At 44.0% G+C, this 13,573-nt stretch overlaps 1 protein-coding gene and 1 non-coding gene across 2 annotated transcripts in view; one reads left to right on the forward strand and one right to left on the reverse strand.

Annotated features, from left to right (window-relative positions):
• The window catches only part of LOC145393503 (proteasome adapter and scaffold protein ECM29), an 835,694-nt gene that overhangs the window by 173,326 nt on the left and 648,795 nt on the right, over positions 1–13,573 (reverse strand). The window contains exon 19 of the mRNA XM_080267631.1: positions 8,179–8,296. Within this exon, the coding sequence (XP_080123757.1) occupies positions 8,179–8,296 (118 nt within the window). The remainder of the gene's footprint in view (positions 1–8,178; positions 8,297–13,573) is intronic.
• LOC145393641 (5S ribosomal RNA) lies at positions 8,765–8,883 on the forward strand. Its single transcript, XR_013896237.1, has one exon. It is a non-coding gene; the product is annotated as a 5S ribosomal RNA (ribosomal RNA).

Consider the following 13,573-nt stretch of genomic DNA (forward strand, 5'->3'; position numbering starts at 1 on the left):
GGATGCCACACTGTCGCCCGCCTGTAGTCGACGCAGGAAGATCACAGGTGCGAGGCCAATCACGCACAAGGTGGTACCACGTTCTACCATGACTCAGTTGCCGCGCTGACCTATGAAGTAGCAGTCCCTGACCTTGTGACCCCACCTGACCAATGAGCTGCCACATGCCTCACCTCAGCCAATCATTGGGTCTTCTAGGGACACTAACAATGGCGTACCCTGCTGCAGCCTGTCATAAAAGCAGCTTGCCCGGGTCCCTAAGCCTTCTCTCTAGCTCCAGTCTCCAACACATACACTCACACCTGCATCCCATAGAGATGCCACGTCACACTCAAGCACTCACACATTCACGCATGGTCACGCTAACTCACACTCCCTCATTCACACGCTAGCACCTCACGTATTAGTGTGTCACTCTCGCCACAGTACAGAAATAATAGCAAGTTTGTCCCTGTATTATCACTGAATTGTTATCACTGTACAATTTAACTGGTAATATAATTTCCTTCTGCCTCACATCCAACTTTAATATTTCTCCTTCCATCGTAAGTTAAGCAAGTAAGAGACAACACTACACGAGTCTACAATTGGTCGAAACTGGTGAGATTTCTCTATCTATTGTCAAACGCCTTAATCACGTGAGGAGTGGCCACAAACAAATCACCTCCATGTCGCCCTGTCCCCTGCCATTTCACTGCCCTGCTCCCAGCTCACACCCCCTCTCCCATATATCTCTCCACTCCATCCCTCCATCGGCCTTCTCCTCCCTCACCCCCCCTCCACCTCACCCACATGCACTCTCCTCATCAGTCTCTCGCTCTCCATCCTCTCCACATGGCCAAACCACCTCAGTGTATTTCTCCTAACGCTTCCTATCACATCCACATCCACACTATGATGGTCAATCACTTCCTCATTTGTCAGTGTCTCTCCATGTGACTCCACAGGCTCCTCTCAAATAATGCATTTCCACTGCTCTCACTCTTCACTTCTGTCCCTCCAACAAGGTCCATGCTCACTTCCATAAGTTAGAGTTGGTATCACAATACTGTCATGTAGTAGCTTTTCACTTCCATGCTCACTTCCCTGTTTCTTATCAATGCTTTCAAGGAACCAGCAACCTTTCTTCCCTGATGCACCCTTACAAGCACTTCACCCTCTAAACTTCCATCCTTACTCATCACACTACCCAAGTTCTTAAACGCACTCACATTTTCCATGTCCTCCTCATGCAGCTTCAATGTACATTCACTGACTTCAGTTCCCTTGAAGACCATAACTTTACTCTTCCCTAAATTCACCTTTAGATTCTGTTTCTTACACACTCTCCCAAACTCATCCACCAAGCCTAGCAGCTCCCCTTTGTCTTCACTTACCAACACAGTATCATCTGCAAACAACAGTACAGGGAGTTTCCCAACACTGCCCTCTCTCACTAGGGCCACTTCCACATCCACTGCCCTACCCTGTATCTCTCTTATAACCCCATCCATATACAGACTGAACAACCATGGAGACATGACATCCTTGTTTCAATCCAACCTTCAAAGAGAAAAATTCACTCAGTTCACTATCCACACGCACTGCAGCCTTAGCACCCTCATACATACTCTTCATGGCCTTCAACAACTTCTCATCTTCTCCATATATTCTTAATACTTTCAGCCGTGGCTCAGTGGGTTAGAGCGCTCCGCTCTGACCGAAGGGTCGGAGGATCGAATCCACCCAAGGGCCATTGGTAGACATCAGGAAGGGCATCCGGTCATAAAATGCTACACGCTCCAAACCAAAGTTCTCTACCCAGGGGCAACGCCTTAGCCCTTATCCAAAAAAGGGGTACCTGGCGTAAAACTCACTTTTAATCCTTGTATAACCACCCTGTCATATGCTTTCTCCAAATCCATGAAGGCCGAATACAATTTCTTTCCCTTCTCTAGAAGCTTTTCCACTAAAGGTCTAAGAAACCTCCCTGTTCTTCTCCAACTTATTCCTCTGTTATTTCTCTAACTCTGTAAATAAGTATCCTACCATATACTTTTCCTATTACACTAAGAAGACAAATGCCCCGATGATTACCACACACATCTTTTTCCCCTTTTCCTTTGTACGAGGGAATAATTATACCTGACTTCCAATCCTCTGGGAATCTACCCCCCTTCCAGGCCAATCTGCACGTCTTCCACACCCATTCTACTACTATCTCTCCTCCATGCTTCAGCATTTCGCCACACACTCCATCAATTCCTGGGGCTTTCCTCATTTTAACTTTCTTCATTTCTTCCACAACTTCCATCCTACAGATTTCTTCCTCTCATGTCACATCCCTCCTTCTGCCGTCCATTCCCCAGCCACTTACATTACTTTCATTCTCTATGTTCAAGAGTTCCTTAAAGTGTTCTCTCCATCTGCTCACTTTATCTCCCTTCTCAACTAGTAATCTACCATTTTTATCTTTCACTCTCCAGCTAACTTCTTTCACACCCTGTCTAATTTTCATTACCTCTCTCCAGAACATTTTCTTACATTCCCTCCATTTTACACTCAAGTTTCTTCCAAATTCCTCATCCACTCTCCTCTTACTCTCTCTTCCTCTCTACATATAACTCTCTCTCCCGTCTCTATATTTCTTCCACACCTTTGTATCTCATCCACTAACTATATCCTTTCTTCTTTTGTGCCACAGCCTCTCTCACCTCTTCAGTCCACCACGCTGTTCCCTGCACCCCCTTTCGCCTTCTCTTCACCCCACACACCACCTCACGTGCTGCACAGATTTCTTCTATGAATATCTTGCACACACCATCCACGTCCCCCATCTGCTCCAATCCATATTTACCCAATCGCTCCTCCACTTCCCACTTATACTCTGCCTTTTTTCCATCCTCTTGTAGCTATTCCACACTCCTTGTATGTACTACAGTACATCCCCACAGTACGCGAGTTCTGAGTACGCGATCCCCCTTGTATGGGATGACCTTTTTTTTTTGTGTGTGTATGTGTGTATTTTTTATTAGTACGCGAACTGAACTCCTTGTAAGTGAGACGGGCAGCAAAGAGTGGCCCAAATCCGGGGTTACCCCAAGTACGCAACACTGCCCCCCCAAGAAGTGATAACAGGTAAAGGTCTATCTATCTATCTATCTATCTATCTATCTATTGCCAGATGCCATAATCCCATAAGGGGTGGCCATTTGACTTTGAGTTACTGGTTTTATGGGGAGGGGCACTAACCCTCCACCAACCCACTTGTTGACAAGTAGGGAGCACGTATGGGTTGGTTATATGGTTACAACCAAGCACTGTAAATGGCTTCTTGGCTTACACGAAACCATTTCGCTTGTCACTCAACGTAATGCCACCTGTAAAGGAAAAGAAGAGCAATAAGAAGTGACAGGAAAGATGGGAGATATAGGAAGACAGGAAGGCAGGCACAGAAAAAGAATGATGAAGGCTAAGGAAGAAGTAGGCAGCACTACATCAAGTAAGTGGATGATGGTCACCACCACCTACCACGAATTATTTACCCAGTAAAGCCATAATCGTGTAGGTTTACTTTATCTTAGGTAATATGTCTTACATAGTTTCTCTGTGCAGTACAATACTTAGGTCTGAAAGGCATCTCAAGGGTTGCCCATGAAGGCGGGTGCCGCCCATATGTAATTTTTTCCATAAGTTTATGTATTCACTGTACGTGAATTCCTAATACAGGACGTCCTCTACCACCCATATAGGCGCGTACTACGGGGATGTACTGTACTTCCACCTGTCCTTCCCTTCTCCTATTTCTCCATTTTATTTGGATTTTAATTCTGACCACCACCAAGTGGTGGTCCGAAAGTCCACTCTCCCAACCTCTGTGTACTCTTGCATCCATTACGCACCTTCTCATCCTTTCATTCACACACACATAATCGATCATTGCCTTCCATTCATCCAGTTCACCACCCACCCTTCTCATCACTTGCCATGTATACCTGTGGATCATTTTGTGCCTGAAGAGGGTATTAGCTACCACCAACCCCCTCCCAGCACAAATGTCCACTAAAGCACTGCCATTCTCATCCATCTCGTGAGGAGTAGACTGTAGCACCAGTCGAGCAGGGCAGTACTCCCGAGGTGGATGGAAAGCTGATGACAGGGAGTGCTGGAGCTCCCGTTTCATCAGCCCTCAGGACTAGTTCCTGACCATCCACCTTTGCTGAACTTTTTCAGTGTCTCAGTTACACAGAGAGTAGGCCAGCATGCTCTCCAGTACAAATTTCTCTAACTATCTTCACCAAACTACATGCACAGTACACACTACACTTCCTATTCAAAATTTACCCAAAATGGCGTCGTTTTTCCAAGCCTCGGAGTCCCCAGGGGGGGGGACCATAAATGCCCCCACCATCTGCCCCTCTCCCGGTGACGACTCAAGATGCCTGGAACCACTGTCTGACTCTCTTCTTCTTCATTTCTGCAACATTCGCGGCCTTTCCTCTAACTTTCGCTCTGTTGAGCACCACCTCTCCTCCTCTAAACCTCACCTTCTTTTTCTAACGGAGACTCAGCTGTCTGAGGCAACTGACAGCAAACCCTTTTCTGTATCCTCCTACTTTCTCTATACTCATTTCAAAGCCAAAGGTGGCTGTTGTGTATATATACGCAACGACTTATCTTGCTCTCGTGTTCCTGAACTTGATTCTTCTGAATTCTCCACACTCTGGCTTCGGCTTTCCTGTCATTCTCTGACTAAATATATCTGTGCTGTTTACTTATCCCCTAATTCTACTGACTATCAAAAATTCTTCGACTATCTTACTTCTACGATGGAACACATTCTATCCATTTCTCCTTTCTCTGAAATCTCCATTCTTGGAGATTTCAATGTTCACCACCACCTTGGGCTCTCCTCTCCTTTCACGGATCCACCTGGTGAACAAGCTTACATCTTTTCTATCCTTAATGACCTAGAGCAGCTTGTACAGCACCCTACCCGTATCCCTGACCGCCTTGGAGAGAGCTCCAACATACTTGACCTCTTCCTCACAACTAATCCTTCTGCTTACTCTGTTAATCTTTTCTCTCCGTTGGGCTCCTCCGATCACAACCTTATTACCTTAACCTGTCCTATCACTCCGGTACGGCCTGTGGACCCTCCAGGGAAACGTCGTCTGTGGCATTTTGGAGCCGCAGACTGGGAGGCCCTCAGGCAGTACTTCTTTGACTTTCCCTGGAATGATTATTGCTTCCATGGCCGTGAGCCATCTGAGTGTGCCTTGCGCATTACGGAGGTTATTCTCTCGGGCATGGAAGCATACATTCCTTTCTCATATCCTTTGACTAATGCAAGAAAGCCTTGGTTTAATCACGCTTGTTCTAATGCTGTCCGCAACAAGGAGAGGGCCTACAAAAGGTACCGGAGCCAACCCACCCCTGAATCACATCATCTTTACGTTTCTGCCCGGAATCGTGCTAAGTCTGTTCTTCGCTCTACTAAAAATAATTTCATCCATACTAAATGCTCTCAACTCTCCAACTCGAATTCTTCCCGCTCCTTCTGGCATCTTGCCAAAAATCTTTCTAACAACTTTACCTCATCATCCTTCCCTCCTCTTTTCTACTCTGATGGTTCTGTAGCTATTTCTTCTACTGATAAAGCAGATCTCTTCGCACAGACTTTCTCCTCCAATTCTACCTTAGATGATTCCGGTGCTGTTCCTCCATCACTTCCCCCCTCTGACTTCCTCATGGCTGACATTAAAATTTCTTCAGTTGATGTATTTTCTGCCATCACTGGCCTCAGTACTAACAAGGCATATGGGCCTGATGGGGTCCCTCCTGTTGTTCTCAAGAACTGTGCTTCTGTGCTTACACCCTGCCTAGGCAAACTCTTTCGTCTTTGTCTGTCAACTTGCACCTTTCCTTCTTGCTGGAAGTTTGCTCTCATTCAGCCAGTCCCAAAGAAGGGTGACCACTCCCAACCCTCCAACTATCGTCCAATTGCTTTAACGTCCTGTATTTCAAAAGTTTTCGAGTCAATTCTTAATAGAAAAATTTTAAGGCATCTTTCCTATCACAACCTTCTTTCCGATCGTCAGTATGGGTTCCGTCAGGGACGCTCCACTGGCGATCTTCTCACCTACCTTTCAGACTCCTGGTCATCCTCCTTTCGGGACTTTGGCGAAAGCTTTGCCATTGCACTTGACATCTCAAAGGCTTTCGATCGAGTCTGGCATAAATCTTTAATTTCCAAACTGACCTCCTACGGTTTCTATCCTTCTATCTGTGCCTCCATCACTAGCTTCCTTTCTGGTCGTTCTATAGCCGCTGTTATAGACGGCCATCGTTCTTCTCCTAGATCTATCAACAGTGGTGTTCCTCAGGGCTCTGTCCTATCACCAACTCTCTTCCTTTTATTCATCAATGATCTTCTAAGCTGTACATCTAACCCTATCCACTCATACGCTGATGACTCCACCCTTCACCTTTCCATTCGGTTCCCGCAACGCCCATCTCAACAGTTACTTCAACAAACAAGGGATGAGGCTATGGCACACCTAATGTCTGACTTGGCTCGTATCTCTGACTGGGGTAAAAATAATATGGTTGTCTTTAATGCATCTAAGACTCAGTTCTTACACCTTTCAACCCGACAAAATCTTCCACAGGTATACCCACTAATGTTTAATAATATTCAGCTTAATCCTACATCATCCTTGAACATGCTTGGGGTTTCATTTACTCGGGACTTATCTTGGAAAGATCATATTACATCTCTTGTAAAATCTGCTTCCAAGAGATTGGGTGTGTTAAGCCGACTCCGCTCTTTCTTTACCCCTGCGCAATTGTTGACTCTATACAGGGGTTTTATCCGCCCCTGTGTGGAGTACAACTCTCATGTGTGGGGAGGCTCCCCTCATACAGCTCTTCTCAATAGGGTGGAGTCAAAGGCTTTTCGTCTCATTAACTCTCCTCCTCTTACTGACTCCCTTCAACCTCTGTCTCTTCGCCGCACTGTTGCATCTTTATCTCTTTTCTATCGCTACTTTAATGGTCACTGCTCCTCTGAACTGTCTGCTTGCATTCCTCCACCTCTACGACGGGCGCGTAGCACCCGTCTGGCAGCAGACTCTCATCCTTTTTCTGTCCAACTCTCTAATGCAAGAATTAACCGTTACTCCCAGTCTTTCATTTATGCAACAGGTCAACTCTGGAACTGTCTCCCTCTGTCTGTATTTCCTGCTGCCTATGATCTCCAGTCTTTCAAACGCAGTGTGTCCAGGCATTTCAAAATGATCGGATCTTGAATTTGGCTCTATATTGTATTTTGTTTTTCTCTTGGAGGGAACTGTTACTGCGGGCTCATGGCCTTTGGTTCCTTCTTCCTCGCATAAAAAAAAAAAATAAAAAAAAAATCTCTGCAGGCACACCCCACTCACCAAGTACTTCATCCACCTTTTCATTCACTACTTTTCCATTCATATCTCCAATAAAAAAAAACTCTCTCACTCCTTTCAAACTTTTCCATGCACGCTTTCACATTTGTCCAGAACTCTTCTCTTACTCTGCTTACATGATCTTGCGTTGGTGCATACACGCACACAATCGCCCACATTTGTAGTCCAACTTTCAATCTCATCCACACAATCCTTGAGCCAAATGATCCATACTCTCTTATATTCTCCTTCCGTATACAGTGCATAAGCTACAGTGGTCGCTTAATGTCCAGATTACTTACTGTCCTATTTTTCAGAATATATCGTGGACGCTAAGCAGCGCATGGCTGTACTTTCATGGCAAATGTTCAGACAAATTTACATCCATTGTGCCACCTCTCCACACCTTCCCCCATGCTACATGGGCATCTGGTAGAGCTCATGACCTGACTGTCACACTGCCATATCGCAGAACTTCTGCCTATCGAATTCATTTATTCCCTGAATTGCTTCTCCTGGAACTTGCTTCCCCAGATTAGTTTCCCCCCCAAACTTCAACCTACAGCAATTCAAGTCCTACTGTTATGGAGTTTTCATGAACAGAGGACACCTGTAATCTGGTGTATGGATTTTTTATTATTTATTTTTTTGCTTTTCCTTCCTTTGGTCATCTTCTGTATAAAAAAAAAAAATAATAATTATAATAATAGTTCTTTGACATGTGCATGATGGAATATAATTGTGAAACACTAAATCATACCTTTTTTGAATTCCAAACGGCATTGTGATTGGCAAGATTCATGAACTTGTAGATAAGATCTGGCTGATTAAGGTCCGTTGCAAGGGAACACAACTCTCGGTATGTTGACAGCTGACCACTAGAAAACACCAGATTTTGGAATTAAGATTAGATGACCCACACAGATAATATGTACAAAAAAATCAGCTATACATTCATTAAGACACACCACATCATGATCATCATCATAATCATCATCTGAGATACCTTGCTCACAACTGGCAACCCTGAAAATGTACAGTATATGCTTAATACATCCACCTCCAAATTGCTTTATCACTGTGTTCTTACCTCTATCATTCACTTAGTCTATACAGTTTCATGTACTCTTTGGATACTATACAATGATCCCCTGGTTATAGCTTATAATTGGTACTGGGCATGGTGTGTGAGAATGAAATCGTGCAACAACAAAAGCACAGAACCTATGGGATTCCTAACTGATACCGGGCACTCCAACTGCAAGCCAAAATTGTTCATTTTACAACAATTTAGACCCACTAAATACATACATACTGTTATAGTAATTATCAGAAAAATATACATAGATAACGGCCATGCCACGTTGAGTACACCGCTTCCCGTCCGATCAGCGAAGTTAAGCAACGTTGGGTCTGGTTAGTACTTGGATGGGTGACCGCCAGGGAACACCAGATGCTGTTGGCATCCCTACGTGTCAAGTGGGGTTGGTGGAGGATTAGTGCCCCTCCCTGTAAAACAATTAACTCTAAGCCCTTGACCACCCCGTTTGGGATACATGGCGTCTGGCAATGGATGGATGGATGGATATCTATCTACAGTCATTACTCGTTTTACGATGTTTCGGTTTACGATATTTCGCTACAATGATAACAGAAAAGTTCCAGCCCAAAATCCGATTTACAATAAATTTCCCACTATGACGATTTTGCCATCGGGAAGCGCCAGGCACATGCAAGATGACTGTCGCTTGTCTCAGGCAAGATGGCAGCCCCAGCATGCAGCGCATTGTTATGGTTCAGCCCCTTCAAAGACGTGACTTTTCAACTTGTTCATATGTGCCCCCGTTATCATCACCTCTCAGCCAAACATCGTACTACAGTACAGTAATCCCTAACACTTACTGAAAACTGGCAAGCACAGGCGTAGGTGGAGACACTGTAGCAGTCTGGTGCACTAGCCATCACTCCCGCCCTTACACTACGTTCTGCCGTCTTTATTGTACACACAGTTGACTCATTCACCCCAAACATACAGTTCCGAGACAATTCCCCATAAAGTCAATTCACCATCAAAACATGGACGATTCCCCGTCAGGACAATTCGCACCCTGGATGATTCCCTGTCATTCTATAAATATACTTATTATTGATTAATTAATACTTTAATAACTAATTTTCAGGGGAATTTTATAACTCATACAAGTAAAAAACTAGTGTACTGTACTTGCTAAATAAATTGGTATATAAATAAACGACTAGGAATCGTCCTGACAGTGAATTGTTGCCGACATTCCTTCCCCAAGTTTGTCCAACACTTTAACTTTCTCTGTCAGCGACATCACTTTACGAGCCCGCTTTGGTGTGTTACCACATGCATCACTAGCACCACGCTCAGGCCCCATGTTGACAAACAAGGCAAGCAGTCACTGGAAGGCGGAAAAATAACCCACAAATAACGATTCGCCAGTCATGCACGGCTCAACCGTTGGATTCAAACTGTGTGGTGCGTGGTAGACCGACCTCCCACACACACACACACACACACATGTATGGACACTGGCAGCAGGTAGGCATTTTTATGTTTTATTTATTTCCCTCATATATTAAAATTATTTATTTGAATACTATAATTTTGTGTTTTAATTACTGTACAAAAAATTTGTGGATAACCGAAATCGCGTGAAAAAAGTTCGCATGAATTAAGGAATTACTGTGGATCTGTGTGCCCAGTGGTAAGGTCAGTGCCAGTGTGGGCCCAAGTGTTATGGTTGGTGCAGGTATGGGTCCCAGTGCTAAGGTTGGTGCAGGTACGGGCAGGATTCCCCTCCCCCTAACCTGCTTCTGTCTGACTCAGAGGCTGACCACTAGTGCCTATAAGCACAGGCTGTCCCTCAGCCTCAGGGGGGACGACTTGGAGACGACTTGGACCACACAGGAAGGAATGATACTGGGTTGTCATTTACGGTTCAGTCTTGGTTAGGTGACTTTGGGAAGCTGAGTTGATGTAACCCCCTTTTAATAATGGGTTTCAATCTACCGATTTACGATAAAATCAGTATACAATAAGGTATAACCTGAAATAACCCCATTGTAAAATGAGTAATGACTGTATCTATTGCCGTAGCCAGATGCCTTAATCTCGTAAGGAGTGGTCACAAACAAATTGCCTCCATGTAGCCCTGTCACCTGCAATTTTGCTGCACTCCCCCCAGCTCAAACCCCATCTCTCTCATATACATCTCGACTCCATCCTCCTTTCTCATCCTCGGTATCCCCCTCCTTCTCCCCCTCTCCACCTAACTCACATATTCTCTCTTTGTTTGCCTTTCACTCTCCATCCTCTCCACATGGTCAAACCATCTCTATGTATTTCTCCAAATGCTTTCTATATCATCCACATCCACACCACAACACTCCTTTGCTTCCTCATTTGTCAGTCAGTCTCTACATGTAACTCCACATGTTCCTCTCAAATAAATCATTTCCACCGCTCTCAATCATGACTTGTGTCCTTCCAACAAGGTCCAAGCTTTGCTTTCATACATTAGAGTTGGCATTACAATACTATCATGCAGTGATTTCTTTACTTCCATGCTCACTTCTCTATTTTTTATCAAAGAACCAGCAAACTTTTTTCCATGTTGTACCTTTTCAAGCACTTCATCCTCCAAACTTCCATCCTTACTCATCATACTACCAAAGTACCTGAATGTACTCACATTTTCCATTTCTTCACCAACCAACCTCATTGTGCATTCAGTGGCTTCATTTCTCTCAAGACCATAATTTGACTCTTCCCTACATTCACCTTTCGATTCCGTTTCTTAAACTCTCCCAAACTCATTCACTATGCCTTGCAGTTTCCCTTTGTTTTTCATATAACAATACAGTATCGTCTGCAAACAACATAACAGGAAGTTTCCAGATGCCAGCCTATCTCATTAGGGCCACTCCAACATTCACTGCCCTACCTTGAAACTCTTTTATAACCCCATCCATATACAGACTGAACAACCATGGAGACATGAAACATCAATTTCAATCCAACACTATGATGGAAAAATTCACTCACTTCACCATCCACACACACTGCAGCCCTGGCATCCTCATACATACTCTTCATGGCATGCAACAGCTTCCCATTTACTTCATATAGTCTTAATATTTTCCACATTCCTTGTCTATCCACTCCACCATAAGCCTTCTCCAAATCCATGAAAGCTGCATACAAATTCTTTCTCTTCTCTAAAAACTTTTCCACTAAAGACATAAGGATGAATATCTGATCTAGACAACCTCTTTCCTTCCTAAAACCTCCCTGTTCTACTCCAACTAAAGGCTATGCAACCTGGATATATCTGTAAGCCACGCCCCCTTCCCCCAGAGCCTAACATTTACTGTATGGCTGGTTCAGCTATAACACTTACTGTTCTTAATGTCTTACCACAGTATAGACATTCTTCTACTTATTCTCCCTCTAATTTTTTTACTGTAGCCTCTCTTACCTTCTGGAAATTAATTTCCACAGACAAAACACTCACAATTATGATGGCATAACAGAAAATCATGTAGTAAATAACTGCAGATATACAGGTATTAAAACATTTTTATATCTTGCAATGAACGTTATTATGTGATCTAATAAGCTCCATGGTTAGACCGTAGGTGATACAGCCCAACCAGCCGTATGACAACTGTTAGGCACTGGGGGAATGGGGCGTGGCTTATAGATGTACCCAGATTGGACTGCCTTTAATTCCTCAGTCAATAAGTATCCTACAATATACTTTTCCTATAACAATAAGAAGACAAAAGCCCCAATGGTTACCACACACTTCTGTTTTCTCTTTTTCTTTGTACAGGTGAATAATTATGCCTGACTTCCAACTGTCCAGGACTCCACCTTCCTCTCTGGCCAATTTGCACATCTTCCATATTCCAGTTGACAGTAGCACCAGTTGAGCAGAGCAGTACTTTCAAGGTGGATGGAATGCTGAAGACACGGAGAGCTGGAGCTCCTGTTTCATCAGCCCTCGGGAGTAGTTCCTCACCATCCCCCTTTGCCAAACTTTTTCAGTGTTTCAGTGACACAAAGAGTAGGTCAGCATGATCTTCAATACAAGTTTCTCTAACCATCAACACCAAACTACATGCACATGACACAGTACACTTCCTTTTCAAAAAAAAAAAAAAAAAAAAAAAAAAAAAAAAGGTGTCTCATAACCAGGCCTTGGAGTCCTTGGGGGGGGGGGGGACCATAAATGTCCCCATCTTCCCAATGATGACTCAACGAACTGCCTGAAATCACTGTCTGACTCATTTCTTCTTCATTTCTGCAACATTCATGGTCTTTCCTCTAACTTCTGTTGAACACCATCTCTCCTTCTCTAAACCTCATCTTCTCTTCTTAACTGAGACTCAGCTGTCCGAGGCAATTAACAGAAAACCCTTTTCTGTATCCTCCTACTTTCGCTATACTCATTTCAAAGCCAAAGGTGGCTGTTGTATATATGTAGGCAATGACTTATCTTGCTCTCGTGTTCTTGAACTTGATTCTTCTGAATTCTCTACACTCTGGTTTCTGCCTTCCTGTCATTCTCTGACTAACTATATCTGTGCTGTTTATTTATCCCCTAATTCTACTGACTAAGAAAAATTCTTCGACTATCTTACTTCTATGATGGAACACATCCTACCCATTTCTCCTTTCTCTGAAATCTCCATTCTAGGAGATTTCAATGGTCACCACCACATTTGGCTCTCCTCTCCTTTCACTGATCCACCTGGTGAACAGGCCTACATCTTTTCTATCCTTAATGACCTAGTGCACCTTGTACAGCACCCTACCCATACCCCTCACTGCCTTGGAGAGAGCTCCAACATACTTGACCTCTTCCTTACAACAATTCTTCTGCTTACACTGTTAGTCTTTCCTCTCTGTTGGGCTCCTCCAATCAAAACCTCATTAGCTTAACCTGTCCTATCACTCCAGTACAGCCAAAAAAACGTCGGTTGTGGCACTTTGGAGCGACTGATTGGGAGGCCCTCAGGCAGTACTTCTTTGATTTTCCCTGGAATGATTATTGTTCCGGAGACGAGTGCCATCTGAGAGTGCCTTGCGCATTACAGAGGTTATTCTCTTGGGCACGGAAGCA

This window comes from Coenobita brevimanus, chromosome 24 (assembly GCF_032717465.1).
Source record: "Coenobita brevimanus isolate Jiangsu-jjx chromosome 24, ASM3271746v2, whole genome shotgun sequence".
NCBI classification, from domain to species: domain Eukaryota; kingdom Metazoa; phylum Arthropoda; class Malacostraca; order Decapoda; family Coenobitidae; genus Coenobita; species Coenobita brevimanus.